This window comes from Oryctolagus cuniculus, chromosome 2 (assembly GCF_051225735.1).
Source record: "Oryctolagus cuniculus isolate XC-2025 breed Fujian yellow rabbit chromosome 2, ASM5122573v1, whole genome shotgun sequence".
Taxonomy (NCBI): Eukaryota; Metazoa; Chordata; class Mammalia; order Lagomorpha; family Leporidae; genus Oryctolagus; species Oryctolagus cuniculus.
Window position 1 is genome coordinate 33,297,312 of NC_142868.1, and position 15,673 is coordinate 33,312,984.

At 40.1% G+C, this 15,673-nt stretch overlaps 1 protein-coding gene and 1 pseudogene across 2 annotated transcripts in view; both read left to right on the forward strand.

The window, feature by feature from the left end:
• The window catches only part of WDR19 (WD repeat domain 19), an 89,900-nt gene that overhangs the window by 33,033 nt on the left and 41,194 nt on the right, over nt 1–15,673 (forward strand). For both annotated transcript variants that reach the window (XM_008275097.5, XM_051842452.3), the window contains exons 14-18: nt 458–580; nt 10,090–10,239; nt 12,898–13,045; nt 13,170–13,374; nt 15,491–15,650. In XM_008275097.5, the coding sequence (XP_008273319.1) occupies nt 458–580; nt 10,090–10,239; nt 12,898–13,045; nt 13,170–13,374; nt 15,491–15,650 (786 nt within the window). The remainder of the gene's footprint in view (nt 1–457; nt 581–10,089; nt 10,240–12,897; nt 13,046–13,169; nt 13,375–15,490; nt 15,651–15,673) is intronic.
• On the forward strand, nt 3,907–4,019 carry LOC127490387 (U4 spliceosomal RNA; annotated as a pseudogene).

Here is a 15,673-nt window from a genome sequence, read left to right on the forward strand (position 1 = left end):
CAAAGAGCTATAAATGAGCTGTGAAAACCTGATGGGAAGGCCATGTCTCTGGACATCCTGGGATGCACTGATTTATAGTTGGGCATGACACGTACTGGGATCCTTCAGACTGTACCTGTTGAGTTTATGGCAAGAGATACTGGCACCTGTGAAGAAGGGGTAGTAAACCAGGGCATCTCCCACACTGGTTTCTTGACTCTCTGTCTCTGGGAAGCCAACAAGGTCAGCTCCTGGAGGGCTGCAGAGCCTGCTGTGGGCTGTTCCCACAAATGAGGCATGTGCAGTGCTGCCCTGCTGCCAAGCTGAGGCGCCGGTCTGGTACCTGCCTGAGAAAACTGGCCTATGCTAGTCTTGGCGATTCTGAATGATCAGTTGAACTTGAGACACTTTTTCCCAGACATTGTCACCAGGTTTCCTCAACTGCATCTGTGACCTACTCTTATTCTTTGTGTTGTAGATAGAAAGTGAAATGGTGGATGCTCAGGAAGAGCGTGAAACTCGGCTTTTCCCTGCGGTGGATGACAAGTGTCGGATTTTATGTCATGCCTTGACTGCTGACTTCCTCATCTATGGCACGGATGTACGTATCATCTTCTGTCATATAGGACGTGGGAGATGTCTAGTTCTTGCCTTTTTTTGAACATTCCATTGAATTGAGATTAATAAATTAGACATTCTATTACAGTTTTTGTGGAGAAATTCAACTGTTAGTCTGACGAACTCTACATGATGAGGTCTACATGGTGCTATTGTTTTTTTTTTGACATCAACACTTTTTTTTTTATGATTTATTTATTTACTTGAAAGTCAGAATTATACAGAGAGAGTGAAGGAGAGGCAGAGAGAGAGAGAGAGGTCTTCCTTTGCCGTTGGTTCACCCTCCAATGGCCACCACGGCCAGCGCGCTGGGGCCAGCACACCGTACTGATCCGAAGGCAGGAGCCAGGTACTTATCCTGGTCTCCCATGGGGTGCAGGGCCCAAGGACTTGGACCATCCTCCACTGCACTCCCTGGCCACAGCAGAGAGCTGGCCTGGAAGAGGGGCAGCCGGGACAGAATCCAGTGCCCCAACCGGGACTAGAATCCAGTGTGCCAGCGCCGCAGGTGGAGGATTAGCCTATTGAGCCCCAGTGCCGGCCGGCAGTAAGAATACATAGGTGACATAATTGTTGGTGTTGGTGCCTTTGTGATTTTAAGCAGTGCTGATGGCATAGGGAACCTGGCAAATCTGGGCTCAGATACCACTTCTAAATCTTGTTAGCTGCTGCTCGCCCCCACCAAGGCTCACATTTTTCTCTAGGTACTATATAGATTTCACTTGTCAGTGAATTCAATTTCAGATCTCCAGTGCCTACATTTAGTAGGCATTCAGTAACTGTTAAAATTAATTGAATATTCAGAATCTTACTCATTCTCTTGGTTCTGTGACCTGTCATACCCATATCTTTAAATACTGCATTAGTCACATGGACAAAAAGCATAATTGTGTTATTTGTAACTTGTATTTGTAAATAATTTCCACAGACTTTTCTAAGGATCTCATACTTGTTACCTTGTTCTATCTGTAAAAGAATTCACTAGAGAAGGCATCATTTCCCACATTAGAAAAATAGTTACATCTCAGCCTTTTGGCTAAGGTCAAGTGTGAAAAATAGTTATTCACTGTTTCAGAAGTTTTCCATTTGTTCACATTGAAGCAATATTTATTTCAATTTAATAACTGAATGATTCTGAAGACATGATGTCTTCTTTAGCAAGTTACTGAAGTAGAATGGATAGACAATAAATTACAGCATTTAAAGGAAACAATCTGGTGATTTTGAATATGCACACACACTCTGAAGCACCGTCACTTCAGTCACAACAGGGAACATGTCTGTCTCCCTCAGAAGTTAGCTCATGCCCTTATTGATTCTACCCTCCCTCCACACCCAGTGCTTGCTTGTCACTATGTCATGTATTAAATGTTTGTATTTTCTAGTAAATGTTTGTATTTTCTAGGGTTTTATGTAAGAGATATCACACAGTATGTACTCCTTTTTATTTGCTTTCTTTTATTCAAGGTAACTATTTTATGATAGAGCCAATGTGTGTTGGTAGTTCATTCCTTATTGCTAAGTAGTGCACATCTATCATCATTTGCTGATCTCAGAACTTAGGGATGAACTGTTGGGCTATTTCCTGTTTGGGATATTTACAAAGAGGTTGCTATATACATTTATATCTAGGACTTCAAGACTTTGTATGCATATAGGTTTGCTTTCCTCTTGGATAAATACCTAGAATTGGAATATCTACAGATATGACATATGTATGTTTAATTTTTTAAGAAATTGATAAATGCTCTCTAAATTGTATCATTTTCCATTCCATCAATGGTTTGTGAATGTTCTGATTCCTCTGCATCCTCACTAATGAGTGACATGGTCAGTCATTTACATTTTTTTAATGTTTAGTTATTTCCAACTTAAGGTGGAGTTACAGAAAAATAGGAAAAGATCTTCCATTCACTGCTTCATTCTCCAGATGCCTGCAACATCCAAGGGTATGTCAGGCCAAAGCCAAGAGCCAGGAGCCAGGAATTACATCTGGATCTCCCACATGGGTGCCAGGAGCCCAAGCACATTATCTGCTGCCTCCCAGGCTGCTTTGGCAGGAAGATGGATTGGATACAGAGTAACTGGGACCCCATCCAGCGGCCAATATAGGATGCAGGTATCCCAAGTGGCAGCTTAACCTGCTGTACCACAATGTTCAGCCAGTCATGTTCATTTTAGCCATGCAGATCCATGCATAGAAAGGTCTTCAGAAAGTTCATAGCAACTTATGAAAAAGCTGTGTGTAGTTCTCAGAATTTATTGCACTAAAATGAAATTTATCTTTTAATTCCATTTTTTCTGCAAACTTTTTGAAGTCCATACATATTTTATTTGTTGACTTACAAACTACAGCTCTATTATTTTCTTGGTCATATGGTCATTTTAGGTTTAATTTATCATAGTTTATCTTCAAGTAATATTATACCACTCAATTTGTGTATTAAGAAAATTAGAGTAGCATATATCTATTTCTTCCCTCCCAACCACAGTGCTGTTGTCATGCATTTTACTTTTATAGATATTATTAAGTTCACAATACACTGTTATTAGTTTTGTTGAAATGATTAGTTATCATTTAAAAAGTTTGAGTTTTTAAAACTCAATCTCATATTGGGGCTAGTGCTGTGGCATAGCAGGTAAAGCCGCCATCTGCAGCACCAGCATCCCTTATTGGCACTGGTTTGAGTCTTGGTTGCTCTACTTCCTGTCCAGCTCCCTGCTAATGTGCCTGGGAAAGAAGCAGAAGATGACCCAAGTACCTGGGCCCCTGCACCCATGTGGGAGACCCAGAAGAAGCTCTAGCTCCTGGCTTCAGACCGACCCAGCTCTGGCCATTGTGGCCATTTGGGGAGTGAGCTGGTGAATGGAAGATCTTTCTCTCTCTTTTCTTCTCTCTGTCTCTGTGAGTCTGCCTTCAAATAAATAAATCTTTTAAAAAAATATCATATTTATCCATGTAGTTGTCATTTTTAGTGTTCTTCATTCTATTGTGTGCATCCATATTTCCATCTGGTATCTTTTCCTTCTGCCTTAAGGACTACTTTTATCCTTATTTGTTGTGCTGGTCTGCTGGTAATGTGTTCTTTTAACTTTGTGTCTCAAAATGTCTTTATTTCATATTTAGGATTTTTTTCTGAGTATAGAATTTCAGGTTGACTTTCTTCAGTACTTTAAATATATTGTTCTACCACTTTTTGCTTGCATTATTTCCCACAAGAAATCTGTCATTTTTATCTTGTTCCTCTGTGTGTGCTCTGTCTCTTCTTCTCTTCCTATGTTTGCTCTTAAGAATTTATTTTTATCCCCAGCTTTGCACAGTGACAGTATTGTAGCCAATGAGGTTTATCCAAGGCACAATTATTGCTAAGAATTTATGTTTATCCCTGTTTCTGAGCAATTTATAATGTGTGTTGACATACTTTTCTTAAAACCTCTTGTGCTTGGAGGTATTGAGCTTCTTAGATCTAAAGGTTTAAAGTTTTAATCAAATTTGGGCCATTCTCAGCCATTATTTCCTTATGTATCTTCCCCGCTATTGCTTCCCAGTTTCAGGGACGCCAGTTAAACATTCAAGGGTATTTCCAAACGTTCATGGAAAATAGCATCAAAACATAAGTTTCTTTTGATGCAGAAAATTTTTTGAAATCTATGCATATGATGGAAAATATGTCTTAGGATAAAGCTATGCATTAATTTAAAAAATTTTTGTACCAAAATAAACTTATCTTTTAATTCTGTGAATTTTTGTAAAGTATCCACATCTATAAAGCTGCTTGAAGTTGTTCACAGATAATGCTATTTGAATTTTTTAATTTCTTTTTTACCGTGTCATTTTTAATAGTTTTATTGCTATAATTTTGAACTCACTAGTCTTTTTTTTCTATCATGTCTAATCTATCATTAATCTTATCCATTGTGTTTTTCATTTTAGATCTGGTGGTTTTCATCTGTAGAATATCTATTGAACATATTTTCTATCTCCAATTAACTTTTCATAAACAAATGATATACAGTTATAGTAGCCTTTAACCACCTATCTTGTCTGCTACTTTTTTTTTTAGACATTTGTTTGAAAGGCAGAATTACAGAATGAGAGAGAGAGAGAAATAGAGAGGGTGAGAGTGAGATAGAGAGAAGTATCTTCCATCTGTTGGTTCACTCCCCAGATGAGTGCTGCTAGGCCAGGCTGAAGCCAGGAGCCAGGAACTCCATCCAGATCTTCCATGTGGGTGGCAGGGACCCAAATACTAAGAGCACCTTCTGCAACTTTCCTAGGTGCATTAGCAGAGAGCTAAATTGGAAGCAGAGCAGCCAGGATTCAAAGTTGCATTCATCCAGAATGCTGATGTCACAGGCAGCCGCTTAACTCACTACACTACAACACTGGCTACCCTAGTCTGCTATTTCTAACATCTAATCAGTTTTAATCCGTTATTCCTTTCATTGTGGGTCATGCCTGGCAATTTTACCTTTTGGAGTGCTGGTTATCATTTTTTTTTTTTAATTTATTTGAAAGAGTTAGAGGGAGAGACAGAGATCTTGAATCCACAGGTTCACTCTCCAAGTGGCCACCCAAAGCCAGGAGCCAGGAGCTAGGAGCTTCCTCTGGATCTCTTGTGGGTGGAAAGAGCCTAAGTACTTTGCCACTTTTCCCAGGCCATCAACTGGAAGCTGGATTAGAAGTGGGATAGCTGGGACACAAACCTGCACCCATATGGGATGCAGCATTGCAGGCAGTGACTTTACCTGCTATGCCACAACACCAGCCTTGCTGGTTATTTTTATATTCCTAAGAATATTCTTGAACTTTGTCCTTGGATGCAGTTAATTTGGAAAAAATTTGACTCTTTAGGGATTTGCTTTTATGTGCTGTTTGGCAGTGCTCAGTTATAGCCAATTATTTCCCACTCTTGGGGCAAAACATGGCTGAGTACTCTACCCAATGCCTGTGAATGACAAGTTTTTCCAGTCTGGTGATTGGGAACAGTCACTAACCCCAGTCCTATGTGAGATCTGTCACTGCGCTTCTAATCCTTTCTCTGGCTCAGTGGCTTTCTCATATCCATCCACTGATCAATACTCTGCTGATAGGCAAGGTGGTCTCTGCAAATCTCCAAGGTTCTCTGTACAGCTCTCTCCATTCTAAGGCTCCACCCTTCAAACACCAGCCTCCTTCTGCGCCTCAGACTCAGCCCCAGCTCCACAACTAAGGAATCTCGGTCCACCTGCATGCTACTCCATTTGCCATGGTTTAAAAATTTTGAAGGCAATAAGGTGGAGTAATCAAAGGGTACACTTGTGTCCCATCTCTCAGAGATCAATGTCCATTGTTACCTAATTCCAGTACTCTGAAATATGCTGTTTGATATATTTTGTCTGTTGTGGGAAAGTAAGTCTGAAGTATTACTCATTCTGTTTTGGCCTGAATAGAAATTCAAGACATTATGTGTTTTTGGTATTTTGAGATCCCTGACAATTCTCATGCGGTTGTAAGACACAGAGAGATCCTATCTCCCAGGCTTCCCCCACTGATAACTTTACACTACACTGTCAGCCAGGCTGCTATCATCGCTATGAGAAACTTCAGAAAGTTTGTGGAAAATATGTATTATGGAAAAATATGTGTGGATTTCAATTTTTTCAGCAGCCTAAGCTAATACTAGCTAGTTATAACATATCAATAGGATTCAGTTTGAGGCACTAAGAAGGATAACACATCAGGTTGAAAAGAGCCCTTATCAGAGCAACATGAATTCTGTTAAACTTGGTGTAAGAACTAACATCAAACTGATGTTTAACTTGGTTAAAGAATGGTGAAATCACTGATGCTGTATGAAACACTTAGGGGACAGTGCCCCAAATCAGTCTACAAATGTTTAGCTAATTTAGAGAAGTGCTGAGACATTGATGAAGATACAGCCTACAGCCACAGCCCATCCATATCAATTTGCAAGGGAAAAATTTTTCTTGTTCGTGTCCTAATTGAATGGGACCAACAATTAACAGCAGAAATAATAGCCAACGCCATAGACATCTCAGTTGGTTTAGCTGGCACAATCTGACTGACAAAGTGGAGCACCCTTTCTCCTCAGTGGCGGCCAACACTGTTGCACCCAGATCAGCTGCAGATGAGAATACAGCTTTTCAAGGAAATTCTAAACAATTGGGGTCAAGAACCTGAAGCATGTCTTTGAAGAAGTATAACAGGAGATGAAGCATGGCTTTACCAGAAGGATCCTGAAGAAAAAGCATCAGAGCAATGGCTACCCAGAGGAGGAAGTGCCGAGTCAGAGCAAAGGCAGGCTGGTCAAGAGCATAGGTCGGCAGCTCACTAGGCCTTGTGGCGCCGGCACCCCGGGTTCTAGTCCCGGTCGGGGTGCCGGATTCTGTCCCGGTTGCCCCTCTTCCAGGCCAGCTCTCTGCTGTGGCCAGGGAGTGCAGTGGAGGATGGCCCAGGTCCTTGGCCCTGCACCCCATGGGAGACCAGGAGAAGCACCTGGCTCCCAGCTTCCGATCAGCGCGGTGCGCTGGCCGCAGCAGCCATTGGAGGGTGAACCAACGATAAAGGAAGACCTCTCTCTCTCTCTCTCACTCTCACTCTCACTGTCCACTCTGCCTGTCAAAACAAAAAACAACAACAACAAAAATAGGTCATGGCAGCATTCTGAGAAGCTGGCCAAAACTTTAGCAGAAAAATGCCCAGAAAACTTCACCACAGAGGCCTCCTCCACCGTGACAGTGTTCCTGCTGACTCCTGGGATTGAACAATGGCAGTTTTGCAACAGTTTCAATGGGAAGTTCGGCATCCACCTTACAGTTCTAATTTACCTCTTTGTGACATCTTTTTGTTTCTTAATCTTAAAAAAAAAAAAAGCTTAAGGGCACCCATTTTTCTTCTGTTAATAATTTAAAAAAGACTCGCTGACATAGTTAAATTCCCGAGACCTTCTGTTCTGGTTTTCTTTAAAGATTTTATTTATTTATTTATTTATTTATTATTTATTTATTTATTTTGAGAGAGTTACAGAGAAAGGGAGAGATTTTCCATCTGCTGGTTCATTCCCTGGATGGCCTCAATGGCCAGGGCTGAGCCAGGCTTAACTCAGGAGCTTCATCTGGCTTTCCTACTTGGGTGGCAGGGAGCTGGATCAGAAGTAGGGCAGCTGGGACACAAACTGGTGCCCATATGGGTGCTGGCATTGCAGGCGGCCGCTTTACCTGTTGTGCCAGAACACTGGCCCCTAAGACCTTCAGCTCTAGAGATGAGCTACATGGCTGGTATCATCACTTAGAAAATGTTTCGAGCTTGATGGGTTTATATTGAGAAATAGTTACCTACTTCTATTTTCATCATTTGATTCCACTTTTCCACAAACATTTTGAAGTTCCCTTGTACTGTGAAGATGCTGAACAATTCTATCCCCCAAGGATCCCTCATGTTGTTCATTTACAAGCCATTCCTACTTCCCTCTTTCTACCCCATCCTTAATGTCTGCTAGTGAATAGTGTGTTCTCTCTTTCTATAATTTTGCCATTTCAGTAATATAATCAATGGAGTAATATAGTATACAACCTTTTGGGATAGCCTTTTTTATCTACCCATCATACTTCTCTGGAGATAATCTAGGTTGTCTATATCAATTGTTTGTTTCTTTTTATTGCTGAAAAATAGTCCATGGTATGGATGCAACAGTTTGTTTATTAACCCATTATAGGATGTCTGGATTGACTGCTAAATAGTTTCTTTTGGGGTGATGTAATTTTTTTTATTTTATTTTTTATAACTAATTTCAGCTTGCTCTAGCCTTTTTTTATATGAAGATTGATTGATTTATTTGAAAAAGTTACACTGAGAGAGAAGGGGAGGCAGAGAGAGAGAGAGGTGTTCCATTCACTGACTCACTCCCCAAATGGTTGCAATGGCCAGAACTGCACCCATCCAAAGCCAGGAGCCAGGAACTTCTTCCAGGTCTCCCATGTGGTTGTGAGGGCCCAAAAGACTTGGACCATCTTCTACTGCTTTCCCAGGCCACAGCAGAGAGCTGGATCAGAAATGGAGCAGCTGGGAATTGAACCAGCGCCCATATTGATGCCAGCACTCTAGGCAGCAGCTTTACCACTATGCCATAGCGCTGGCCCTGATGTAATGTTTTTAAATTGGTGGTGATCAATTGTCATACAATTGTATACTAAAACCATGGATTGAAGAGATTGAATTGCATGGTATGTGAATTATATCTCAATAAAGCTGTGAATTAAAAACTAAGCAAGTATAGGCATCTTAAAATATGAATCAGTTTGGCATATTTGTCTATTTCTCATTTCTCTATTTTGTCCCACTGATTGATTTTTCTGTCCTTCCAGTATCACTCAGTTTTGATTACCTATTTTAAAATGTCTTCAAATTGGATAGATTAATTTCCACTTTATTTTTAAAATTGCTTTAGCTCCTCTAGTACCTTTGTAATTCCATATAAATTTTAGAATAATCTTGTCTATATCTATAAAAAATGTTCTTGAAATTTTTATTGGAATGTATGTGAGCTGGGGAGAATTAATATTTGCTGTGCTAAGTTTTCTAATTCATGAACATAGTATGCCACTCCAACTGGTTAAATCTATGATTTCTTTTATTAGTGATTTGTAGATTTCAGCATATAAGTCCTGTGTATATTTTTGTTAAGTTTATATCCAAGTATTCCCATTTCTTAGTGATTGTAAAAATATTGTGTTTTTAATTTTGCTGTCTAAATGTTCTTTGCCACCATATAGCAATAGTTGAATATAACAGGTAAGTTTTTGTTTTTAATTTTAAATTAACTTTATTAACAGCAAAAAAATGTTTGAGGTAATGTGTTTTGAAAGTTACTCTTAAACAGCAAGAGTTTTCCAGCAAGTACCAAATCTAAAAATGTTAGAATTAATAGACTTGAATCACATGTGCGTTCTCACTTATTTTCATAGGTCTTTACCTTTCACATGTACTAAATTATTATTCCTAAACTTCTCCTTCATTAGAAATATGATTTTCTCTTAAAATTAGAAAGTATGTTTAAATGCTGGGAGCTGGCGCTGTGGCATAGCAAATAAAGCTGCTGCCTTCAATGCTTGCATCCCATTTGGGTGCCAGCTTGAATCCCAGCTGCTCCACTTCCGATCCAGCTCTCTGCTGTGGCCTGGGATAGCAGTAGAAGATGGCCCAAGTGCTTGGGCCCCTGCACCCGTGTGGGAGACCCCGAAGAAGCTCCTGGCTTTGGATGGGCACAGCTCTAGCCGTTGCAGCCATCTGAGGAGTGGAAGACCTCTCTGCCTCTGCCTCTCTGTAACTCTGTCTTTCAAATACATATGTAAATCTTTATATATATATATATATATTATATATATACGTATTTATTTATATATATATAATCTTTTAAATTAAATGCTGAAAGTCAGTATTTTGTGCCCACTTCTTACATTTCTATGACTGTATTTTTATGTTTGCTTTAGACTGGTGTCATTCAGTATTTCTACATTGAAGACTGGCAATTTGTTAATGATTATCGACATCCTGTGGGTGTGAAAAAGCTTTTTCCTGACCCAAATGGAACAAGATTAGTTTTCATTGATGAAAATAGTGATGGATTTGTCTACTGTCCCGTAAGTCTGGAAAATTTTTCAATGTTTCAATGTCTGTATTTTAAAACTTCATTACAACATGAAAGGTTTTTTTTTAATTTATGTCTCATATAAAATTTTCTCTTAAATAGTGCCAAGGATTGTATTACTTTGCCATCATCTTTTGATATCATGCTTGTGGCTGATTTTCACAACTCTTCATGTCAAGAAAACTTTTCCCGTTAGTCTGCGATTTTTATAGTGTCAGTCCCAGAGAGATTTTTAATGGAAAGATAGCTATTGTGTTCTATACCACTTAGAACTTTATCATGTATGACGTAATACAGTAATTGCAATGCACCTTCCTATACAACTTTTTCTCTGTGTGTGCAGTAAGTTTTAGAAGGCAGGGGTTACACCCTGTGTTTTCTACCCACTTTAATTGACTCCTCTTTCCTTAAGGGGCCTGAACACAAGGGAAAGGTAATTTTGTACTAGATGATTAAAAGTGAACGGGCCTGGGGCCTGCATTGCGGTATAGCAGGTTAAGCTGCAACCTGCAATGCCAGCGTTCTATGTAGGTGCCTTTCAAGTCCCAGCTGCTCCACTTCTGATCCAACCCCTGTAATGCACCTGGGAAAGCAGAAGATGGCCCAAGTGCTTGTCTCCACGTGGGAGACCTGGAAAAAACTCCTGGCTCCTGGCCCTTCCCAGCTGTTGCAGCCATTTGAGGAGTGAACCCTTGGATGGAAGATCTGTCAGTCTGTCTCTCCCTCCCTCCCTATCTCTGCCTTTCACATAAATTAATCTTTAAAAAAAAAGGAGGGAGGCCCCATTTCAAAAGGCAGTTACTCCCAGCTTTAAGCATCTTCAGCTTTTTTGAAAATAGATTTAGAAAAAGGAAATATTATGTTTTTATATTATTTGCCATGCTTGAGTTTTGCATTGATGTTTGAAATCCAGTTAAGGTTTCTGTCTAGTTAAAGTTCTTGGTCGTCATGCACAGCTTGGCAGCTACGCTCGGGCCCATCCTTAATAACCCTCCCCAGCTATGTGTGTGTTTCCTCCAGTAACCGCAGTGCAAGCAGCTTTTCCTTCTGTGCTGCATTTTGCTTGATGGGAAGACTGGTTTCTTCTCCTTTCTCTTTGTTTTTTTTCTTTCCTTTCCTTTCTTTCTCTGATAAACATTACATGCTTCCGTGGGTGCACCTGGATTACTTATTATCAGATTTCTAATGTGCCAGTTCTTACTTAGCCCATTGCTCTCCCAAGCATAAAACAAATGAGGAGGAAGGACATAAGCATGAAGAGAACCTCAGATTCCTTCTACTTAATAGGCAGATGCCATCCTGTCCGAGTCTCCCTTCTGTAACAGGATACTTACTAAAGCTGCCTTGCTTTTCCCACGTGGGTTCACCACTAGAGACTGCTGCTTGGACAGGAAGCAGGTCGGAGGGTAAAGCAAGTATCTCTGAGGAATTAGTCAGACCTAAGGAGTGACTTGAGGGAAAGTAAAGAGAGAAACCAACGCTCAACAAGTTGATACCATTTTTTTCTTCCTCCTTTTACAGTTCTTTTTCTTGATCATTTCTGTTAAAAAGCTTTCAATCTGATTGAGTTCCCGGTTTCCCTATCCAAAATGGAGACCGTTCTGAAACCTAACTTTGTAGGGTTGTTCGATAAAAATTAAATGGGATGATGCATGTAAGCTTTTAGCACAGTATTTGCCATATAATAAGTGCTCAACAAAATGGTTATGTTTTTTAAATAAATTCTGAGCCGGTCCAGGGGCACTGGAGTAGTCATGTAGGTAACCTGGAAGTCGGTATAACATAGTGGCTGAAACAGACTCTAGAGCCACACTGCATGGGCTCAAATCCTCGTTCCTCAGCTTAGGAGATGTGTGACCTGGGGCAGATTTCTCTGTGCTTTAGTTCTTTCATCTCCAAAAAGGGAATAATGATAATAGTACCTGTCTTGTAGAGGCTAAGGTTAGAATTAAGTGAAGTAACATAGATTAGGCACATTTTAGTGCTCAATTGCTAAATGTGCAGATTAAAATAGTGACTGCTATATTAGACAACACAGCTTGATAGTATTAGCTATTATTTGCAGACATTTTTAATTTAATTCTTATTTTCAAAGGAAGATACAATAGGAAGGAGGCTAGTATTTCTCAGTTCTCCATTTGGGATATGTATATATAAATATAAGCCTATCTGCCTGAGTACATAGGAATTATAAGGATTAATTTTTTTAACAACTTACATTACTATAATAGTACATTTGTATGTGTTGGAATGCATAAAGAAGTTTTTTGAAATAAAACATTCCCAGTTTGATTTACTTAATGTCAAATCGAAGATGAATTATTTTCTGCTTCCTAATACTCAGTATTAAAGTTTTTCTACACAAAAGCATATTCATTTTACATTTCTGTCATTTTCAGTAGTTTCAACATTTTTTTCTTAACTTGTGTCATTTTAGATCAGACCCTTGATTTGCAAATAACTACAGTTTTTTCAAGCTAGCCCTAGTATAAGAAGGGGAAAAGGAACTTCCCTTCCCATTGGAGTGACGTTAGGTTAAAGATGGGTTGGCAAGCTAGGCCTGCTGTGACTGCAAAGCTGATTGTTCTAGGGCAAATGAAAATCATTTCAGTACAGACACGGGAGCAAATCTGTAAATCCTGTTTTGTAGGTTAATGATGCTACCTACGAGATCCCAGATTTTTCACCAACCATTAAAGGTGTTCTTTGGGAAAACTGGCCATTGGATAAAGGTGTATTTATTGCTTATGATGATGATAAGGTATACACTTACGTCTTTCACAAGGATACCATACAAGGTACTTACTGTTTTGTACATTTGTCAATAAATGAATTTCCGTTGCAATGAAATAAAATCATCATTCTTTGATGTTTATGCTATGTGTTCGCTTTCAGCATTAAGATATGTGTTTTATAATATAGGATCCAAGGTTATTTTGGCTGGTGGCACCAAAGTTCCCTTCTCTCATAAACCTTTGCTGTTGTATAATGGAGAGTTGACCTGCCAGACACAAAGTGGGAAAATAAACAACATCTACCTTAGCACCCATAGCTTTCTTGAAAGCTTGAAAGATGCGGGACCTAATGAACTGAGACAAATGCTGGCACAGACTTTAATGCTAAAAAGGTAGGGGTTTAAACTCTTCTCTTAGCTTTTGTGATTTGAAGGTCAAATCTTATTAAACAGATGGCAATAATAGTTCTTTCCTTGTTTATTTCATAGGGCTTGGTGAGACCCAGATAATAGATATAAAAATGTGTATAGATTCCATAGCAACTGCTATTGTCAGGCATTATTGTTATGGGCTCCTACTACAGGAATAGCCACTCAGAACCAAATAGCCAGGTTATTGTGAAAGTCCAGCCTAATTATTTCAGCAGTATCTTTTATCAAGTTTGGTTTTCGCCTTGCTTGACATATCCTTCTGCTTTTTTTCTCTTGTCTCTTAGGGCCCCTGTGAATTCCTTTGTCGTGCTCATTCTTCTGAGTTCTCTTAAACTGTTCCTTGGGTCCAGGAGCTCCCTCCTTGTCTTCTTGCTGTATTTATTCTTCCGCAGTGGATCTCCTCTGTTTAACATGCCTTCAGTACCATCCACAGGGGACTGACTCCAAAGTCTGTGTTTCTAACTTAAATCTATGTTTCCAACTCCACCGGAAGCGCATGACTCCTCAAACTCACCCCGTCTAAAAGTAAACTTGCTGATGTACCTGGTCCCTCTTTTCCCCTTTCTGACTGATGAGGCACGCACAGGCAAAAGTACACGCTCTCCCCCTCCTGTGTTCCCGCATCTGAACCCAGGCCCTCACCTAGGAGTGATGCATGCATAACCACTTCCTGTTTTCTTTACCAAGAGCCCATCACAGTCCTCTGTCTTCTCCACACAAAGGAATCTGATCCTGTCACTCCACTGAGGATCCTTCAGTGACTTTTCATTGCTTCCAGGAGAAAAACCTACACTCCTCAGAGATCCTAACATCCCAAAGATGACATTTGGCAATGTAACACCAGCCCCAGCTGTCCTGACTCATCACCTCTCTGTCCCTTCTGCTGGCTGCTCCAGTGGTATTTTTTCCAGGACTGTTAGCCTGGGCACATTCTGTTTCCTCTTCCTGGAAGGACCTTCCCTGCCTCCAAAAGTGGTAGCTCCTCATTCCTCGCCATCCCACACAGCCTCTTCTGCCGCGAGACGCCTTCCCACTCCCCACCATCTGAGGCCTTCCCAACTGGGGTCCTTCTGATGAGTGGCCTCAGGGCCAGGATGCGGTATAGAGTGAGCTTCCTGCTGTGTGACTCAGCTAGTCTGAAAGTATCTAAGCCTCACTTTCCTCATTTGCAAAGAAGAAATAACAGTAACATCTGACGCATAGGGTTGTTAGGAATAGTCTAGTCAAAGGATTTATGCAAAACACTTAGCACAAAGATTGTCAGCACTGTTGCGTCTGTCATAGTGTGTTACAGTCATTTGTTTGTTTACCTGTCTCCCACCATCCCAATTATAAACTGCCGTGTGTTTGCTTTTTGGATTTTGGTTCTGAGCGTGGTTCCAGGCACATAACAAGTGCTCAGTAAGTGTTTGTGGGGTGGGGAAATGGATGGGTGAAGAGATCACTGGATAGATGATGAAAAGACTGATGTAATAGGTTCCCTAATTTATAGGTACCATAAAAAGATTTCATTAGCATGTATTGCCAGGTATTCAACCGGAGGTTGGCAATCTGTCCATTATAGGGCTGTAGGGTCTCTGTCACAGCTACTCACACTGGCCGTGGTGGTGCAGAAGCAGCCATGGACAGTCCATGAGTGTGTTGACATAGAGTGTTCCACCCATGTTCTGTTTACAACAGACAGGCAGCTGACTGGACTTGGCTCACGGGCTATAGTTTGCTGATCCCTTTTTAAAGCTTCTAAATTTATAGGAATAGAGTACCAATTTTATTTATTTAAATGAAAAATAATTTTCACCTATGTGTAAAATAAGTAAGTAGAATTAGTTGTTTACTTGTTAATTGGGGAGTACTACTTACCAAGAATAAATTCAGATCAATAAAAGAAATTCAAGAATAAATATTGAGGTGTACAAAAAGAGAAGAAAGTTTGTATATAATTTTTATTACTTGCAAATGATAATTGTTAAGAAAGATCTTGCAAAATTTATCTGGAGTATACTATGTTATATATAGCTTTAACATTGCCTTGTAGGTAGCAAGTAGAACTCTCTAAATCTGTGTCCTGAAATCCCAGGTTTTCTGATGCTTGGGTCCTGTGCAAGCGTCTGAATAATCATGATGCCTGGAATGAGTTGGCCAGGGCCTGTCTGCTTCACATGGAAGTTGAGTTTGCAATCCGTGTTTATCGGTCGATAGGAAATGTTGGCATAGTGATGTCCCTGGAACAGATTAAGGTAAACTGCGTCTTATGAAAATT